This window comes from Vigna unguiculata, chromosome 2, assembly GCF_004118075.2.
Source record: "Vigna unguiculata cultivar IT97K-499-35 chromosome 2, ASM411807v1, whole genome shotgun sequence".
In the NCBI taxonomy this organism is placed as follows: domain Eukaryota; kingdom Viridiplantae; phylum Streptophyta; class Magnoliopsida; order Fabales; family Fabaceae; genus Vigna; species Vigna unguiculata.
Window position 1 is genome coordinate 12,293,720 of NC_040280.1, and position 14,945 is coordinate 12,308,664.

Consider the following 14,945-nt stretch of genomic DNA (forward strand, 5'->3'; position numbering starts at 1 on the left):
TTATTATTGAAACGGAATATGTATTCCGTTTCAAGTTTTTTTTGGTTTTTCTAAATCTCGTTTTAGCGTGTTTTAAATTGGTTGGTGGAGCCTTCCATGAAGTCTAGAAGCCGTAGAGGAAATTTGTCTTCATCACGAAGCAGTAAAAATTTAAATTGAGAAGTTGTTACCTTTGCTACGACAGAAAGTGCATTTGTTATCGGAATTTCCGTGTCATTTGTTGTTTGTTTAATTTATTCTTTTTTTCCAGAAAATTTGTATTGGATTGTAATGTTTCAAAATTTGTATTGGATTCTAATGTTTCAAAATTTGAATTACAGATATGGTGAGGACACGAGGAAATATATCTAGACGTGGTTCAAATGATGCACCCGAGAGTTCCAGACACGGTGCTGCACGAAAGAGACCGACAGCATCGGCTCGTAGAAGGGGTCAGCATGAGGCTAATGTCGTTGAGGATGACATTGTTGAGAATGAGGTTCCTGGCGTTCATCGGGAGGACGAGCAGGTCATTTATAACGATGGTGGAGAATTTCCTGGTGGGCCGTATGATACATCTTTATTGACGCAGTACCAGGATCATGTTGCACGCATGATATGGGATGGTCAGGTCAGTAAGAAGTTTTTATATAGGTTTAATTTTATTGTTGTTAAGTATTTTTATTGTTGTTTGTTTCTTCTGGTAGGATCGAGCTGTGAAAGTGGTCTCCCATATTAAAAAAGTTAAGAAATTAGGACGTCCTCACCCTGCTGTTGCACCTTTTGTGTTAGCTTCTGGATTATTGCCTTTGTGCGATATTTTATATGAATATATCGATCTTGGGTTAGTATTGGGTTTCGTGGAGAGATGGCATCCCGAGACTAATACTTTTCATTTACCCATTGGGGAGATGACCATCACTTTGGATGACGTATCGTCACTTCTCCATCTTTCCATCAGTGGAAACTTTTGCTCCACTGAAAATCTGGAATATGAAGATTCTGTTCAGATTTTGACGACACTTCTTGGTGTTGACCGGGCCATGGCATGTGTGGAGCTGAATCAAAGTCGGGGTGCACAGGTCCGACTGAGCTGGTTGAGAGACTTGTATCACAGCTGTTGTGAAAACGAGCTATGGGAGTTTGCTGCACGTGCATATCTTTTGCACCTTGTAGGGTGCACTATATTTGCTAACAAAAGCGCCACCTATGTTCGTACACATTATCTCGAGCTATTTAGAGATCTTTCCACATGTCGTACATATGGTTGGGGAGTTGCTGCTCTTGTCCACTTATATGAGCAGCTAGGAGATGCCAGCTTTGCAAATACAAAGCAATTAGTTGGATATCTACCTCTTCTGCAGGTACCCATTTATATAACATTTTATTCTTTATTTCACTTGTTTTTAGTTTTATATGATAATGGTTAAATGAAATATTATTTGATACAGGCTTGGATATACGAGCACTTCCCTACATTGGGAAGGAAGCAAGTACGGGATACATATGTGGAGACCGAACCCCGTGCTCTACGTTATGTCACTGGACGCGCCATTTCCGCTATAGCTGATGTTAGAGTCCAGTTGGATGGCTTGACATATGATGGGATGATTTGGAACCCATATGTAGCACACAGAGCTACACGACAACTAGTAACACATAGCATGTTTTCTGGCTTCCTGAGGGTTGGGACCGTCGTACAACGTCATTTGCCTGAGCGTGTGTTGCGACAATTTGGCTTCATCCAGCCTATTCCACGACCGCCTAGTTCGGTTCCCATGATGGACTTTGAGCCTAACGCAGTTACTTAGAAGAACTTCCTTCACAGAATCAACCTTCAATCACAATAATAATCACAATAATGCACTCAGTGTGTGACAGAATGAACAAAACAATAATCAAATGCATGAATAAACATACGAGGATACAAACCTCTTCCAGGGACCACCAACGAACGAAGATACGAAGGACCACTCCAGAGAATGAAGGGCTGAAGCACTGCAGAGAATGAAGGCTGAACCACGAGTGAGAGGGACCACTGCACAGAATGAAGGTCTGAAGAAGCACGAATGAAGGGCTGAAGTACGTATACTAAGGTTTTGGGGGTGCAGCGAGGTTGACGCAGTAAATGAAAATTTACTGCGTCCGTACCACTTCCAACCATTCTCAACCATTCTCACAGCATATTAAATAAGGGCAAAAATGTAAAATTTGGGGGTACAGGAGATTTCTTGGAGGTGCAGGGAGAAGGCCCCTTACTTTTGGCTGAGATTTCGGCGTCTTCCAATGGCCCAAATCTTCAATCAAGCTTGGTGCCAACGTTTTGTCTCCAACAACCCCAATTGAAGCTAACTGTTACCTAACGCATAACAAGTGTTTCAGCCAGGGTTCATTTTCCTCCTCATGCATGCCACCTCTAGCTGCTAGGTTCTTCGACCTTCACGTGTTCCACATCTAGCATTCCAGTTAGTGTTTGCTATATGAGCAACACACACCTAGCCGTGCTTTGTTCATTTTTTTCCTTTTTCTTCTGTTAGGGTTTAAACTTACCCTAGGGTTTTTCAAGGCTGTCTTTCCTTCTATAAAGATGATGTAGGATTATCTTGTTTCTTTTAGAAGATTAATGAATATGGTGATGATTGATTAAGAAAACCAAGGAAATCTCCATTGGACATTAAAATAACAAGCTATCTAGATGTGAATATTCCTTTCGAAGGTTCTAGAGAGGAGGAGGATGGATTGATAGAGAATAAGAAACCAAAAGGAAAAACATATAATAGAAACAATATAAACCAAGAAGAGTAAAGAAACATAAAATGAAAAGCAAGGGAAAGGGGAGGAATGGAGGATTCACGCCACTACAAGGCTAGACTAGAAGAAGCCATGACAACCTTGAAGATGAGTGGTGTATGCCGCCGCCACTTGCCAAGGCAAGATAAGGCTTGAAAGAACTCCACTCCCTAAGGAGGAATACTCTCACAAAAGGTTGAAACACAAAGTGTATAAATTCTCCAAAATGTTCAACCCTTGTACAAGTGTTAGAGGTCCCCTTAAATAGACAAGTCTAGGGGCCTCTTAGCAAAACAACTAAGTTAAAGGATTACAAAAGAAACCTAGCATGTTCTAGAAAGTAGGTCATCCTAAGGTGCACATGGGTGAATTTTCGTCCAAGCCATCTAGGTGGCAAGTCTTCATGGCCAAGGCTCCTAAAGGAAGGTTCTAGAACATTCTAGAAGGCTTGGTGTCCAAGGCCTATGGGCCTCCCCTTTCTAGATGTTTCTAGAAAGTCTTGTTCCTTCTCTCTCTTCCTTAGGACACCAAGTGTCTCCTATGTGGTCCTCCTCCTTTCTTATTCCTATAAAAGCAAGTTAAGGAATTTATTAGCATGTTGGTTTAAGGTTAAGCTAATCTTTTGAGTCAAAAGTCAACCCAAAGTCAAAGTCAACAAGTCAACTTAAAAATAGTCAACCAAGCCAACTTAATGGAATTTTAAACTAAAGAAAATAAAAGCAAAGGAAGGGATCAAGGAACTCCCTTTCTTCTAAGCATGTGCCATGGGTCATCATCCTTGGTAGGGATCAATCCTTTATCAAAAGGGCAGGCCATTTCTTTGTAAAACGAGCTTTTGATGAATGATAGTGGATTTTTCCCTCTCTATCAAACAACTCACCTTCTAGTTGAGGATTTCTCCTCCTAGGATTCCCGAACCAATGAGAGTTCGTCAGGTTCCAACTGGAACGGGAGTGAACAACGTTCCAATCGAACATTGTGAAGTTCTTTCGCTGTAAGTGTCGATTCGTCCATTCTGTTGTGTAGATCGGTGCCTTTCGAGTCTTCACATGCCGATTTCACCGATTTGCTCGAGTATACGCAAAATGTTCCTCATCACTTTGTAAAAACTAGAATCGTTGGTTATCAAACTCGCGAGTTAAGTCGTTAACTCAGACGAGTTTACGTCCTAGACATGGATTCCGAGTCAACTCTGAAGCAAACTCGTTTTCAAACTAAAATTGGTAGAATCAAATGTGAAACTGGTAGAACCGTTCCAAATCGCAAGTTTGCAGCAATTTCGCAAGTTCAAAAGGGAAAAAAATTGAACCTAAAACGAAGTCATTTATAGGGGAAACTTATACCCTTGCGTCACTCTTTATGGCCATTCCGCTCGTCGTCGACCATCATCTCGTCGTCGTTCATGGTCGTGTCGTTGTCGTGTTGATGTTTGTGGCCATCACGCTCGTTGTCGACCCCCATTTCTTCGTTATCATCGGTCAAGTCTCCCTCGCTCATTGGGCATTGCCATTTTCAATCGTCGCCCTCTATATATGTTTATGTGTGTAAATGAAGATTATTTAACTTCTCTTGTTAAGCCATTGCAACACCATTGTTTGCTTATTTACTTTTTACTTTTAGAATTGTTCGCTCTACACATTATAGCACTCTTGTTTGCTTATTTATTTTTTAAAAAGAGGCTTTCACTCTAGAACCTGCATAGTTTATTAGTTTTTATGTTTGTGTGTTTATTTTTTAATTTTGTTGAGAAAAAAATAACCTAGACCATTATATATTATTAGATGATCATATAGACACTCTGAACATTTAAGTTTATGTATTGTAATATTTGTATAAGCTTATTTATTTAAAGTACATTTAAGTTGTATAATTCTGAATATGGCTTATTGTATAAGCTTATTTATTTAAAGTTACGTTTAAGCTCGTAACTATACCATGATATTCTTCAAAAGTTCGTATAGTAGAATTATACTGTTGCGTTTTTTATGTTGAAGTAAACGCTTACGAGTTTACGAGTCGAGTTTACTAGGCTCTCACGAGTTTACGTAAATTCTCGAGTTTGACAACCTTGACTAGAATTATCCTACTATAAATCGAATTTGAATTAAAAACTAAGAGTTAAACTCTAAAACATTTCTAAAGATTTCATTTATCTTCATCCCTTTAGTTTTAAATTTCTTTGTATTATCACTTTGAAAAGCAACAAGATCCCTCAAACAGTCCAAATATACAAAAAAAAAATTGTTAATATTCTTTAAATCAGAAGTAAAGTCTCACTCAATTTTTAACTCAGCAATACTCACCCAAACATACTCATCGATCAATATCTCAAGACCTTTTATGTTTAAGATAAGAACACCTCTAATGGCAAAAAGTTTGGTGTAGAAAATTCTTACTATGTCTTGATAGAATTTTCCTTTCATCTTTACAAAGGTCTTTAAGTGTCGAATCGTCAATCTCTTAACATATCTTGATATGTAAATCCATCAACTTTAAAGTGGTCTGGAAGGAGATACTTTTATGTGATCTTCCTTGTACTTCAAAATGTTATGAATTTAACTCTAGAGTCTACATCACTAAACTACCCTTCCAAAGATGTTAGAGTCTACATCACTAAACTGTAACGTCCCATTTAATTTAAAAACATAATTAAAAGAAACGCTACACAGAAATAGTGCAACAACGTAGTCTTGGGGTTCTTAACACCACCCATACAAAACTAGGCACCCCACGATGCCAACAGAAAACAAAATAACAAGTCTACAAAAAAGTATATAAAATTGAGGACAAACAAGTACATGGGTTGTAGCCCTAAAGAAAAGCCCACAAAGAAACTAAAGTCCAGTCCACGCGGACTATGCAGTAGAACCATCACCTCCCTGTTGTCCACGGGTGTTCCTCGCATCTGCACACACCAACAAGTTGATGATCATCGCAAAAGAGAGTACCACACAGCAGAACATACAACAATAAAAGTAGGGTAAGCTAGAGCACAAAAGAATTCATCCATACAACCAAATATATATTCACCATACCATGTACACATATCAATCAAGCATGTTATGACTTCTCAAACAATACACTAAGACACGACTCGACTCATCCAGATACATATAACCTGGTCGGATTCAGCGGATGCTTGCACTTGTGATGGATACCTCTGCTGATGAAGGATTGACCCCAACCAAGGATGGAGGCACATGCTTAAGAAGACTAAGCATGTTTAGAAAGGAAGATCACTAATCCTTCATCCCTTTCATTTATGTTTGTTATTTTTGATTCCCTAAGTTGACTTAGTTGAATCAACTTTAGTTGACTTGTTGACCTTTGACTAGGTTTGACTTGTTGACTATAGTTGACTTGACTTAAGCCAACATGCTAATCTATGTTTATTTGCTTTGTAGGTTAATTAGGAGTAAGAAAGCAATGCTAGGTGGCACATGGTGATTGGGGAGCATAAATGATGTGGAGGAGAGAGTAAAGTAAAGGCATAAAGCATAAAGAAAAAGGCATAAAGCAAGTGTACCTATGTACCTTTGGTTTCCTTTGTTTTTAGCACACTATGGCCACTTTCTAGAGACATATGAGACACATTCCTTGTCTCCTTTTGTGCTAGAACGAAATTAGCCTTGCACACACCATAGTTAGCTCTTTTGTCTCTCATTTTTGTAACCTTATTTGACCTAGTTTCTAAAAGCTAGGGTTAGGTTTTTGTAGAGACATCCTTAGGTATCTTTTATTTGCTTAGAGGCCCCTAAACTCTTCTATATAAGGGGTGCTCCTAGACATGTAAAAGGGTTGAACATTTTGAAGTAAAAATACTCTTGTGTCTCAACCATTTGTGAGAGTTTCCTCCCTTGGGAGTGAATACTTTTAAGCCTTATCTTGCATAGCAAGTGGCGGCACACATCCACTCATCTTCAAGGTTGCCATGGCTTCTAGCCTAGCCTTGTAGTGGCGTGCTTCTCACATTTTTACCATTTCTTTCCTTTCCATTTTATGTTTTCTTCTTCCTTTAATTGTTCTTAGTTTTCTATGGTTTATGTGCCTTCCATTTCCTTTTTGTTTTGAATCAATTCATCATCTTCTTCTCTTGAGCTTTGTGAAAGGAACCTTCACATCTAGATAGCTTGCTATCTTAATGTCCAGTGGGGATTTCACTTAGCTTTCTTAATCAACTCACACAATATTCAATAATCTTAAAAAGAAACAAGATAATCCTTCATCATCTGCTCACCCCCGAGCTATGTGTTACAAGTGTTACAGAATCAATTTCCCTCACCACAAGGTTAGCCCTTAATGAATTTCAGACCTCATGCTACTCTCACTAAGGGAGTCAGTCCGCTATAGGTGAGACTAACTGACTCCTTAGAGTGTCAGGATGCAACCTTACATTGAATCCTTACCTAGTTATACAGATGGGGCACCACCATGGACACCCACTAACAGGGGCCATGGAATTACGTCCCAACCACTGAAGCGCGACCCTGAAAGTCTCACCTAGAGACTCCAAGGAATTACGCACTAACACAGACCAAACATAATCACACAGCCAAATAACATTCATCATGCATGTATACGTTCATCATACCAACCTTTAAAGCCAGCGCCTTTCATGTTCCAGGTCCAACTCATTTCAACTCATCATAAACCATCCATGCATAAAGGATTTCCAACTCATCTCGTTATCATGACTCTTTAATACCAACCATTTCATTAGAGTCTCATGCTAAACTCATATCAACCCATTATTCACAACTCATGACTCACACCACTCATACATACTCATTTATCTCATACTTTCAGCATAATACTTAAAACCAAGCAAGATTATCCATACAAAGTCAAGAAAACAATCACACATCGCACTGCCTCACCCAGCACCTCGCTCAGGCTGAAGGGTCTCGCTCAGGCGAGCCCCCTTCGCCTAGGCGAGGACTCGAAAAAGGGGAACAGTAGCTCACGCGGGATCTCGCTTAGGCGAGACCCCTCTCGCTTGGGCAAGATGCTCGCTCGCTCAGGAGCAACGTGGTTCGCTTGAGCGACCGCTCGCGTGAAACATCTTGGGCGAGTCTCTATTGATCTCGCCTAGGCGAGCCATGCTCGCTTGGGCGAGAAAACCAATGCTCAGCACTGTTCTCTCGTGAACAAACACCCAACAGATTCACCATGGTTCGATACAATCATACACGGGTTCACATCAACATACCATACATATTTAAAATGATAAAATAGTGGTACAAACATCATAACTCCAAGAAAGGGCGAACCCTAGCTTCCCGTACCTGGAAAGGGGTTACACGAGGCTTCGACACAGAACCACGGAGCACAGCAACTCGAGAGATAGACTGGGAAGCTGGTGGAACAGCGGAACAGTAGAAAAACGGGATTATTATAGAACCCTAAACGGAGGAATACGAAAAAGAGCTATAAGGAGTAAAGGTAGGAGATTTAGAATCACTTACATGGAGCAGAAAGCAATATTGAGCTTTGAGCGGACTAGTTCGAGACGAGAAGGCAAATCCTAGCATAGCTCTAGTGGTGCAGTAGAGAGAGACGGCTGCAAATCTGTGAATGAATGAGAGTGGAAACGTTAGGGCAACCTGGGATCAGCTTTATCCTATGGGCCAGCTCTTTGGCCCATCAGATTTGGGGCAGCCTTTTTTGTTAAAGGTTACAAAAAGAATAGGGCCTTACATAAACCACCCTTCTAAAGATGTTGGAGGCTTGGGAATAGCTTATGCTTTTCCTTTCTTGGAAGCATATTTTTTTAGCCTCTTGGATTGAAAAGAAAAAGTTGTAAGACCCATGACATTTAATTAATTAAATAAGTAATTAATCAATAAATGCGGGTAGAAGGAGCTTTTATGGCATTTAATTTTGATATGTATGATGTGGAAAAGTACTAGCTCAAGTGGTTGAGAGTACTTGATTGTGTGAAAGGACTTGGGCTTGAGTCCTATGTATGCCAATTGTGTGTTATTTAATTTATTATTATTTTAATAATATGTTTGATCATGTTGAGTGGTAATATAATCATAGAATTATATTAATCATCACGAAACATGAATTGGTTGAATGGTTGTGCATGGATTTGACATTGGCAAGGCTATGGGTTCGAACCTTGGTAGATATAAATTAAACTTTCTTTTTGCTAAACTGATTTTTGGCAAGAATGAGAGGGGTTGGGAACCCTAGCAGCCACGTGAAGGCAGCCAAAGAGGGGTTGGAAAAACAACCAATGATGAAACTTGAATGGCAATTACACCCTTTTAAGACTATTTTCGTTTTAGAATCATTAATCATCATTAAACCATAATTAAGTGACTCAATTGAGAAAGAGAGAAGGAGCTTTGAGTCTACCATTGTTCTGTCCATTAAAGAGGGAGAATCCAGAGGGGAATTAGCAATGAGAGTGAAGTACGTAAGCACAATTGGAGAGAATTAAAACAAGCTATTGGAAACAAGGGAGAAGCAAAGTTTTAATCAAGTTTAAGCAGGGAGTTCCAGGTTAGGGGAGCTGAATCACGTTATATCTATGTTTTATGTGTAAATATATGAATTATAGCATGTATATGTATGATCCTTCTCAGTTTGCATTTAAATTCATGTTTTTGGAAAATTTCCAAAAACCGCCTAGCGGGCTATTCGTAGCCGCCAGGCGACTCATGATAATTCTGGTGTTTCTGGGTTCCAGAGATGGAACCATCTGGCGGCGCACGCTTAACTGCCAGGCGACTCATGATAATTCTGGTGTTTCTGGGTTCCAGAGATGGAACTGCCTGGCGGCACACGCTTAACCGTCAGGCGACGCTTGCTGTTCAACCCAATTTTGGGTTCTCTGATGAAGAGCCTGGCGGTGGTAATTGACCCGCTAAACGATGCGAGTAATGGGGCTTGGTTTTGATGATTTCGAGGTTCTGGGTTGAGTTTAATTGGGGAAAACAATACAAGCTTTAAATGTTAATATCACGTTGGATGCTTATATATTCTGAATTACATGAGTTTGGTGGTTATAATTGACAAGATTGCATTGAACACCTTGTTAAGGTTGAAGATTGGGGGTTTTGGTAATTCGAGTATAATTATAGTAAATTGGCAATGCAATTGTGTTGTATATAGTTAGGTTTGAACATTTATATCAGGGGATCATGGTCACGTACGAAACAATGAAGATGGGCATAGGAAAGTAATGAGAAAATGGTAGGAGGATAGTGCAAGTGCGAAAATTCTGGAAATATACCTAGAACTGCATGCACCGCCTGGAGGCATGGGGCTTGTCGCCAGGTGCCATCACAGCGGCTTGGATCCTTATATGGTCGCGGGAGTTATTGAGGATCTTAGACTTTTGGTGAATTAGTTTCGTGCTACTTGTGGAGTTGGACGTAGTAATTGGATAAAAGCATTGGTGATGATATGTAGGAGTTAGAAGTGTAAATACTATGATTTGAATGGGGGAAAATGTCATTGTAGTGCAGTAGGGGTTGCAGTTCGAGTGAGAACTAAGTGTTGTATACTTACTGTGGTATTAGTAATAATAAGAGGTTGATAGAGAAAATGTGAGTTTGTAAGATTAATTGGAATTGCCAAGTTGGAATATTGTGATATGTATATAGGACTAGACTATTGTTGTTAGGCCATAGGAGGTTTGATGGAGAATTCGCTAACAGTTGGATAATGAATAGAGGGTAAGGCATGAAGCTAACAGTGACCTATTTGGATTTAGTAAGGTTGAACGTAAGACAGCCTATTGAATTGCAAACTTAGGTTGGAGAACCTAAATAGACTTGAGGACCTTGGTAATAAATGAATTTCTTGCTAGCTAAAGTGATTAATTGGGGGAGTTTCACTACTAATGTTGGTGTTAGGATGAGATTGCAAGTTGTCATTGTGCATGAGTCAGAACTGATGAAAACTAGTACTACACAAAGTACTAATATAGCACCTGGCGGTGGTGCTTGGGCCGCCAAGTGATAGCGATACAAATAATGGGTTTGGAGTGAGCAGCGCCTAGCGATGAGGGAGGTCCCGCCGGGGGATGTCTGTAAAACAATGGACTCTGAGGCGTTTGGCATCTAGCGGTACGCATCCCCCGCCAGGCGGCCTGGAAGTTTGATGTGCCTGACACCTCGTGATCTATGCCAGGCGATTTTGCTACAGCAAGACTTATGTTTTGTTGGCATTGTTTGTGTGATCTACAAGGCTTTTAGGATATCTCAAAGGTTGACTTGTTGGTGTTGCTTGAGTTATGGCTCAGAACGTATCCCTTGAGTTGAGCTAAGGATAGGGGTTAAGCACGTGGCCTTTCTTGAGTTGTGGCTCAGAATGGCATCCCTCGAGTTGAGCTCGGGATGGCGGATGAACACGAGGAACCCTTGAGTTGAGCTCGAGTTGGCGAGTGTTGCCGGTGTGAGTGTGTTGGTTGTGGCCAATACAGATGGGTCCAGTTAGATTGCCCTCCTCAGTAGTTATTTGACGAGTTTGGTAGTCTTGGGACGTTACAAATTATGTTTGTATTTGGGAACTCCATCTGGCGTTACGGTGTATGATCCGTAGCATGGTTTCACGCACGTGCTCTATCGGTTGTGGTCGATAGGTATGGCTGCAAGACACCTTGAGGTACTCCATAGAAGACGTAGAACACGATTTACATGGTTGTGGCCATGTAGTATGGGATTAAAGGAAGGAAATTTCCTTGGTGTGATTATGTGTTATATATAAATTTGCCTTATATATATTTTGTTAGCTCACCCTATCTGCTTGTGTTTGGCGATGATCGTGTACGCGGTACACGGGAGTAGATGATGTTGCAGGTGGATCTGGTGAGCCTTAGCCGCAGAGCAGGGAAAACTCATGGGAACAATTTTATCGAGTTTTTATCATTTATAGTTTTGGAATAAAGTTGTAAACAATTTGAGACTGTTTTGGTATTTTATTGAATTTTGAGAAATTTGAATTTAGAGTTATCTTTATTTTGTAATAAATGATTTTGAAATTTCTCGTGTTTTTGGGAAATAGCATATTAATAAATGAGGTTTATTAATTACTTAATTATTTTATTATTTAAATCCTGTAATATCCGATCGGGATGTTACAAAAGCCATTTTAGCATATAAATAAGAGATAACAATAATGAACATTTAAGAAGAATATTAATGCAACTCAATCACACACAAAATCACTCAAGACTAAGCAAATTGCTCATATTTTACACTCAAATATGTTTAAATGGAAGAAAGTCACCGTTGTGAGTGATAAACATTAATATCAAAACATTACAGTGTAATTACTTTTAAAAACTAATCGATGCAATCAATTACAATGATAAAAGAAATCTGATTGATAATTGATTATCGTTGAATAATTGACAAGCAAATTTACAAAGTAATTGATTAATAATCGGTTATGCTACAATGAAACTTAGATATAAGAGTATTTGAATCAAAATAATGTCATCTTAGCCCATTATGCAAAATATTTCTTATGATTCTACACTTCTCAAGTTATTTGCTCCCACAAAACAAACAAATTCCATATGGCTAGGCCCCAAAACAAATTAAGTCCTCTCATGTTAGTAACAACCTGATAGAGACACTCCGTCATGGAATTCGCCATATGTTCGCTCCAATTGGTGTTCCACCGATCAATCCAGACAAAACACTTTCGAAACGCAACGAAAGGCTCGAATCTCTCTCATTCCAGTAGGGAACCTCTCAAATTTTCACTGGTTTCGGAACCCTAGGAGGTGAAACCTCAACTAAATAGGTGAGCTGACAAATGAAGGCTAATCCTCACACTGATCATCAAAGATAAACTATTACAAAGGGATCGGCTTGCCTTTTATAGGCAGAGAAGGCAACCGGAAAGAAATAAACGGAAGAAGGTTGGATGTCGTCTAACACAAGATCCTAATGGTCAGATGAACCCTAGAGGTTAAGGTTTGGAAAGCTAACAAAAGCCCTTGACGGAGACGAACGCTAACCTTAAAGTGTGAGACACGTGAAGGCAAAGGCATGATGAAGAAACACATGATGAGGGAAAACAGAAACCCTAGCAGAGAAGAGAACGTGTGAGGAAAGCCTAACTGCTTAAGATGCAATTTGGTGGCTCAACAAGGTAAATGAGATGCTAGAGCGAGATTATGGGTTGTTGGAAGATGCGAGAATCTTGGCCCAATGGTAAAGTCTCCCTGCGGGGTTCGTGCACAATTAAAAGAATGCTCCTCACGTGATGAAAGCTAGCTCAACTAGATTAAGGTTGGGCTGATATGTTTTAGTCCCAACTTCAGTGTGTCACTCTGCTTGTATTTGATGCACATGTGCATGCCAAAACAACTACAAGACAAATAATTAAATAGCATTTTTAAAATATTGGGTCTAGAATACAAACCCACGAAAAATACTAATTACACCAACAAAAATCACTATTCGTATACATTTATTAATCTATTAAAAACACACAAATAAAAGAAATGGTATAGGCGTTGGCCCAAGCTATAAGCCTTGGGATGGATTCATCACAACCGCACCCTGTTCCACCAAGCGCCACACCAGTAGTGTCAATGCTACTGATTTTTGGCACTTTAAGACAGGTTCTCATGGACCTAATCACAATGCACACCATCCACGATGGCATACCCCCTAGCATGACCAAGTACTTTCATGAAGAGATAGAGTCATCTTTGCAAGGTGAAGCGAAGCTCTTTTTTTTAGGCCATAATGGAGTACCTTTAGTAGATTATGAATATTTAGGCATTGTATTAAGGGTCAAGTAGTGTAGATTTCTTCTAGGCCTTGTATTAAGGGCTAAGTAGTGTAGGGTTTTAAAAAAAGTATTGCTTAAGTATGGAGCATCATATGCATCTACTTAAGCTCTTTGATGTTTAATTATATTAATCAAGCTAGCTTAGGAAGAGCCACATGTGCCACATGGTAAGCTCTTTAATGGAGAGTTATCCTACAAAGGTAGTGGTCATGTGTCATTATCCTATTGGAGAAACTTTTCATAAAGTAGCTTTCCACATGAAAACACATGAGTGGTTTTTTTTTTGTAAGAGTGAGGATTGCCACATGTCAAACTTTCCTCCACCAAGATAGCATTTTTAGGGTTTTGGTGCATGTTAGCATTTTAGGGTTTGGAGCATTTTGGAGACACCTTACTCTATAAATAAAGGTGTCCCCGCATGTATTTCTCACTTTGAGAATGATAATGTTATGCTGCCAAAATTATTTTTGAGCCATACTTCTCTTAGTCATTTGCTAGAGCATCCCAAGAGGTCCCTCTAGCACCCATTTCTCTAGAGTTGGCCTAACCTCTCTTAGAGCTCCACAAACCACCTTTATCCTATCATTAAATCACATAAATCAAGAGCCATTTTCTCTCAACACCAAGCTTCCGCGAATCCACTATCCACCATAGTCACCATTTCAAGCTTTAGCCCAACCTAGCTTGAGGAGGATCCTTGGCACCACCACAGGATTCCAACATCTATTATGCATAGAATCTTATTTATACCAATATATATGCATGTACATATATAAACCTTCACAAATTGGAAACATGCCATTGTTGAATTTAACCACAAGCCAATTCTACTCCAAGAGACTCTAAAACAGTAACCAATTCTTCCATGATATTCCCCAAAGCCAAGTCGCATACCACACAGTACCTTCCAACATCCAAGTCACCCTATGGATAGTTAAGTGTTCCCTTATAAAACCATTCTCAACATGTGATCAACCCAAAGTACAATCCAAGCTATTGGAACTTACACAAAACATAATCATGCTTCTAATTCAAGTCACATTTAAACTTAGCTTTAACCAATAGCTGCAATCTTTCTTTCCTCCCAACCCTTAAACTAAATTCAAGTTTAACCTCAATTACAATCACCTTTACATTTAGTAACCTACAACCATCACATGGTATATCTATTATGGCCTTATCCTTGCCTAAACTAAAGTAATCACAACAGAATCCCAATTCTGGAATCCTTTGCATCACAAAACATTCACTACCATTATTGTTACGTTGGCGCCTGGCAACAAACTAGGTACCGCCAGGTAGTGCATCCAATTCTGGGTGAAACCCATAATTCCCTTGCACCTGCAAAAAAATCCCAAAACTCCCAAACACATTCTTTTTGTCCATTTCCACAAATCAGTAGGTAATTAATA

At 39.5% G+C, this 14,945-nt stretch overlaps 1 protein-coding gene across 1 annotated transcript; it reads left to right on the top strand.

Moving 5' to 3' along the window:
* The first annotated feature begins 322 nt into the window (after positions 1–322).
* LOC114174479 (protein MAIN-LIKE 1-like) lies at positions 323–1,790 on the top strand. The gene is made up of 3 exons (XM_028059319.1): positions 323–610; positions 687–1,343; positions 1,431–1,790. The coding sequence occupies exons 1-3, from the start codon at positions 323–325 to the stop codon at positions 1,788–1,790; spliced, it is 1,305 nt and encodes a 434-aa protein (XP_027915120.1).
* Positions 1,791–14,945: the final 13,155 nt, after the last annotated feature.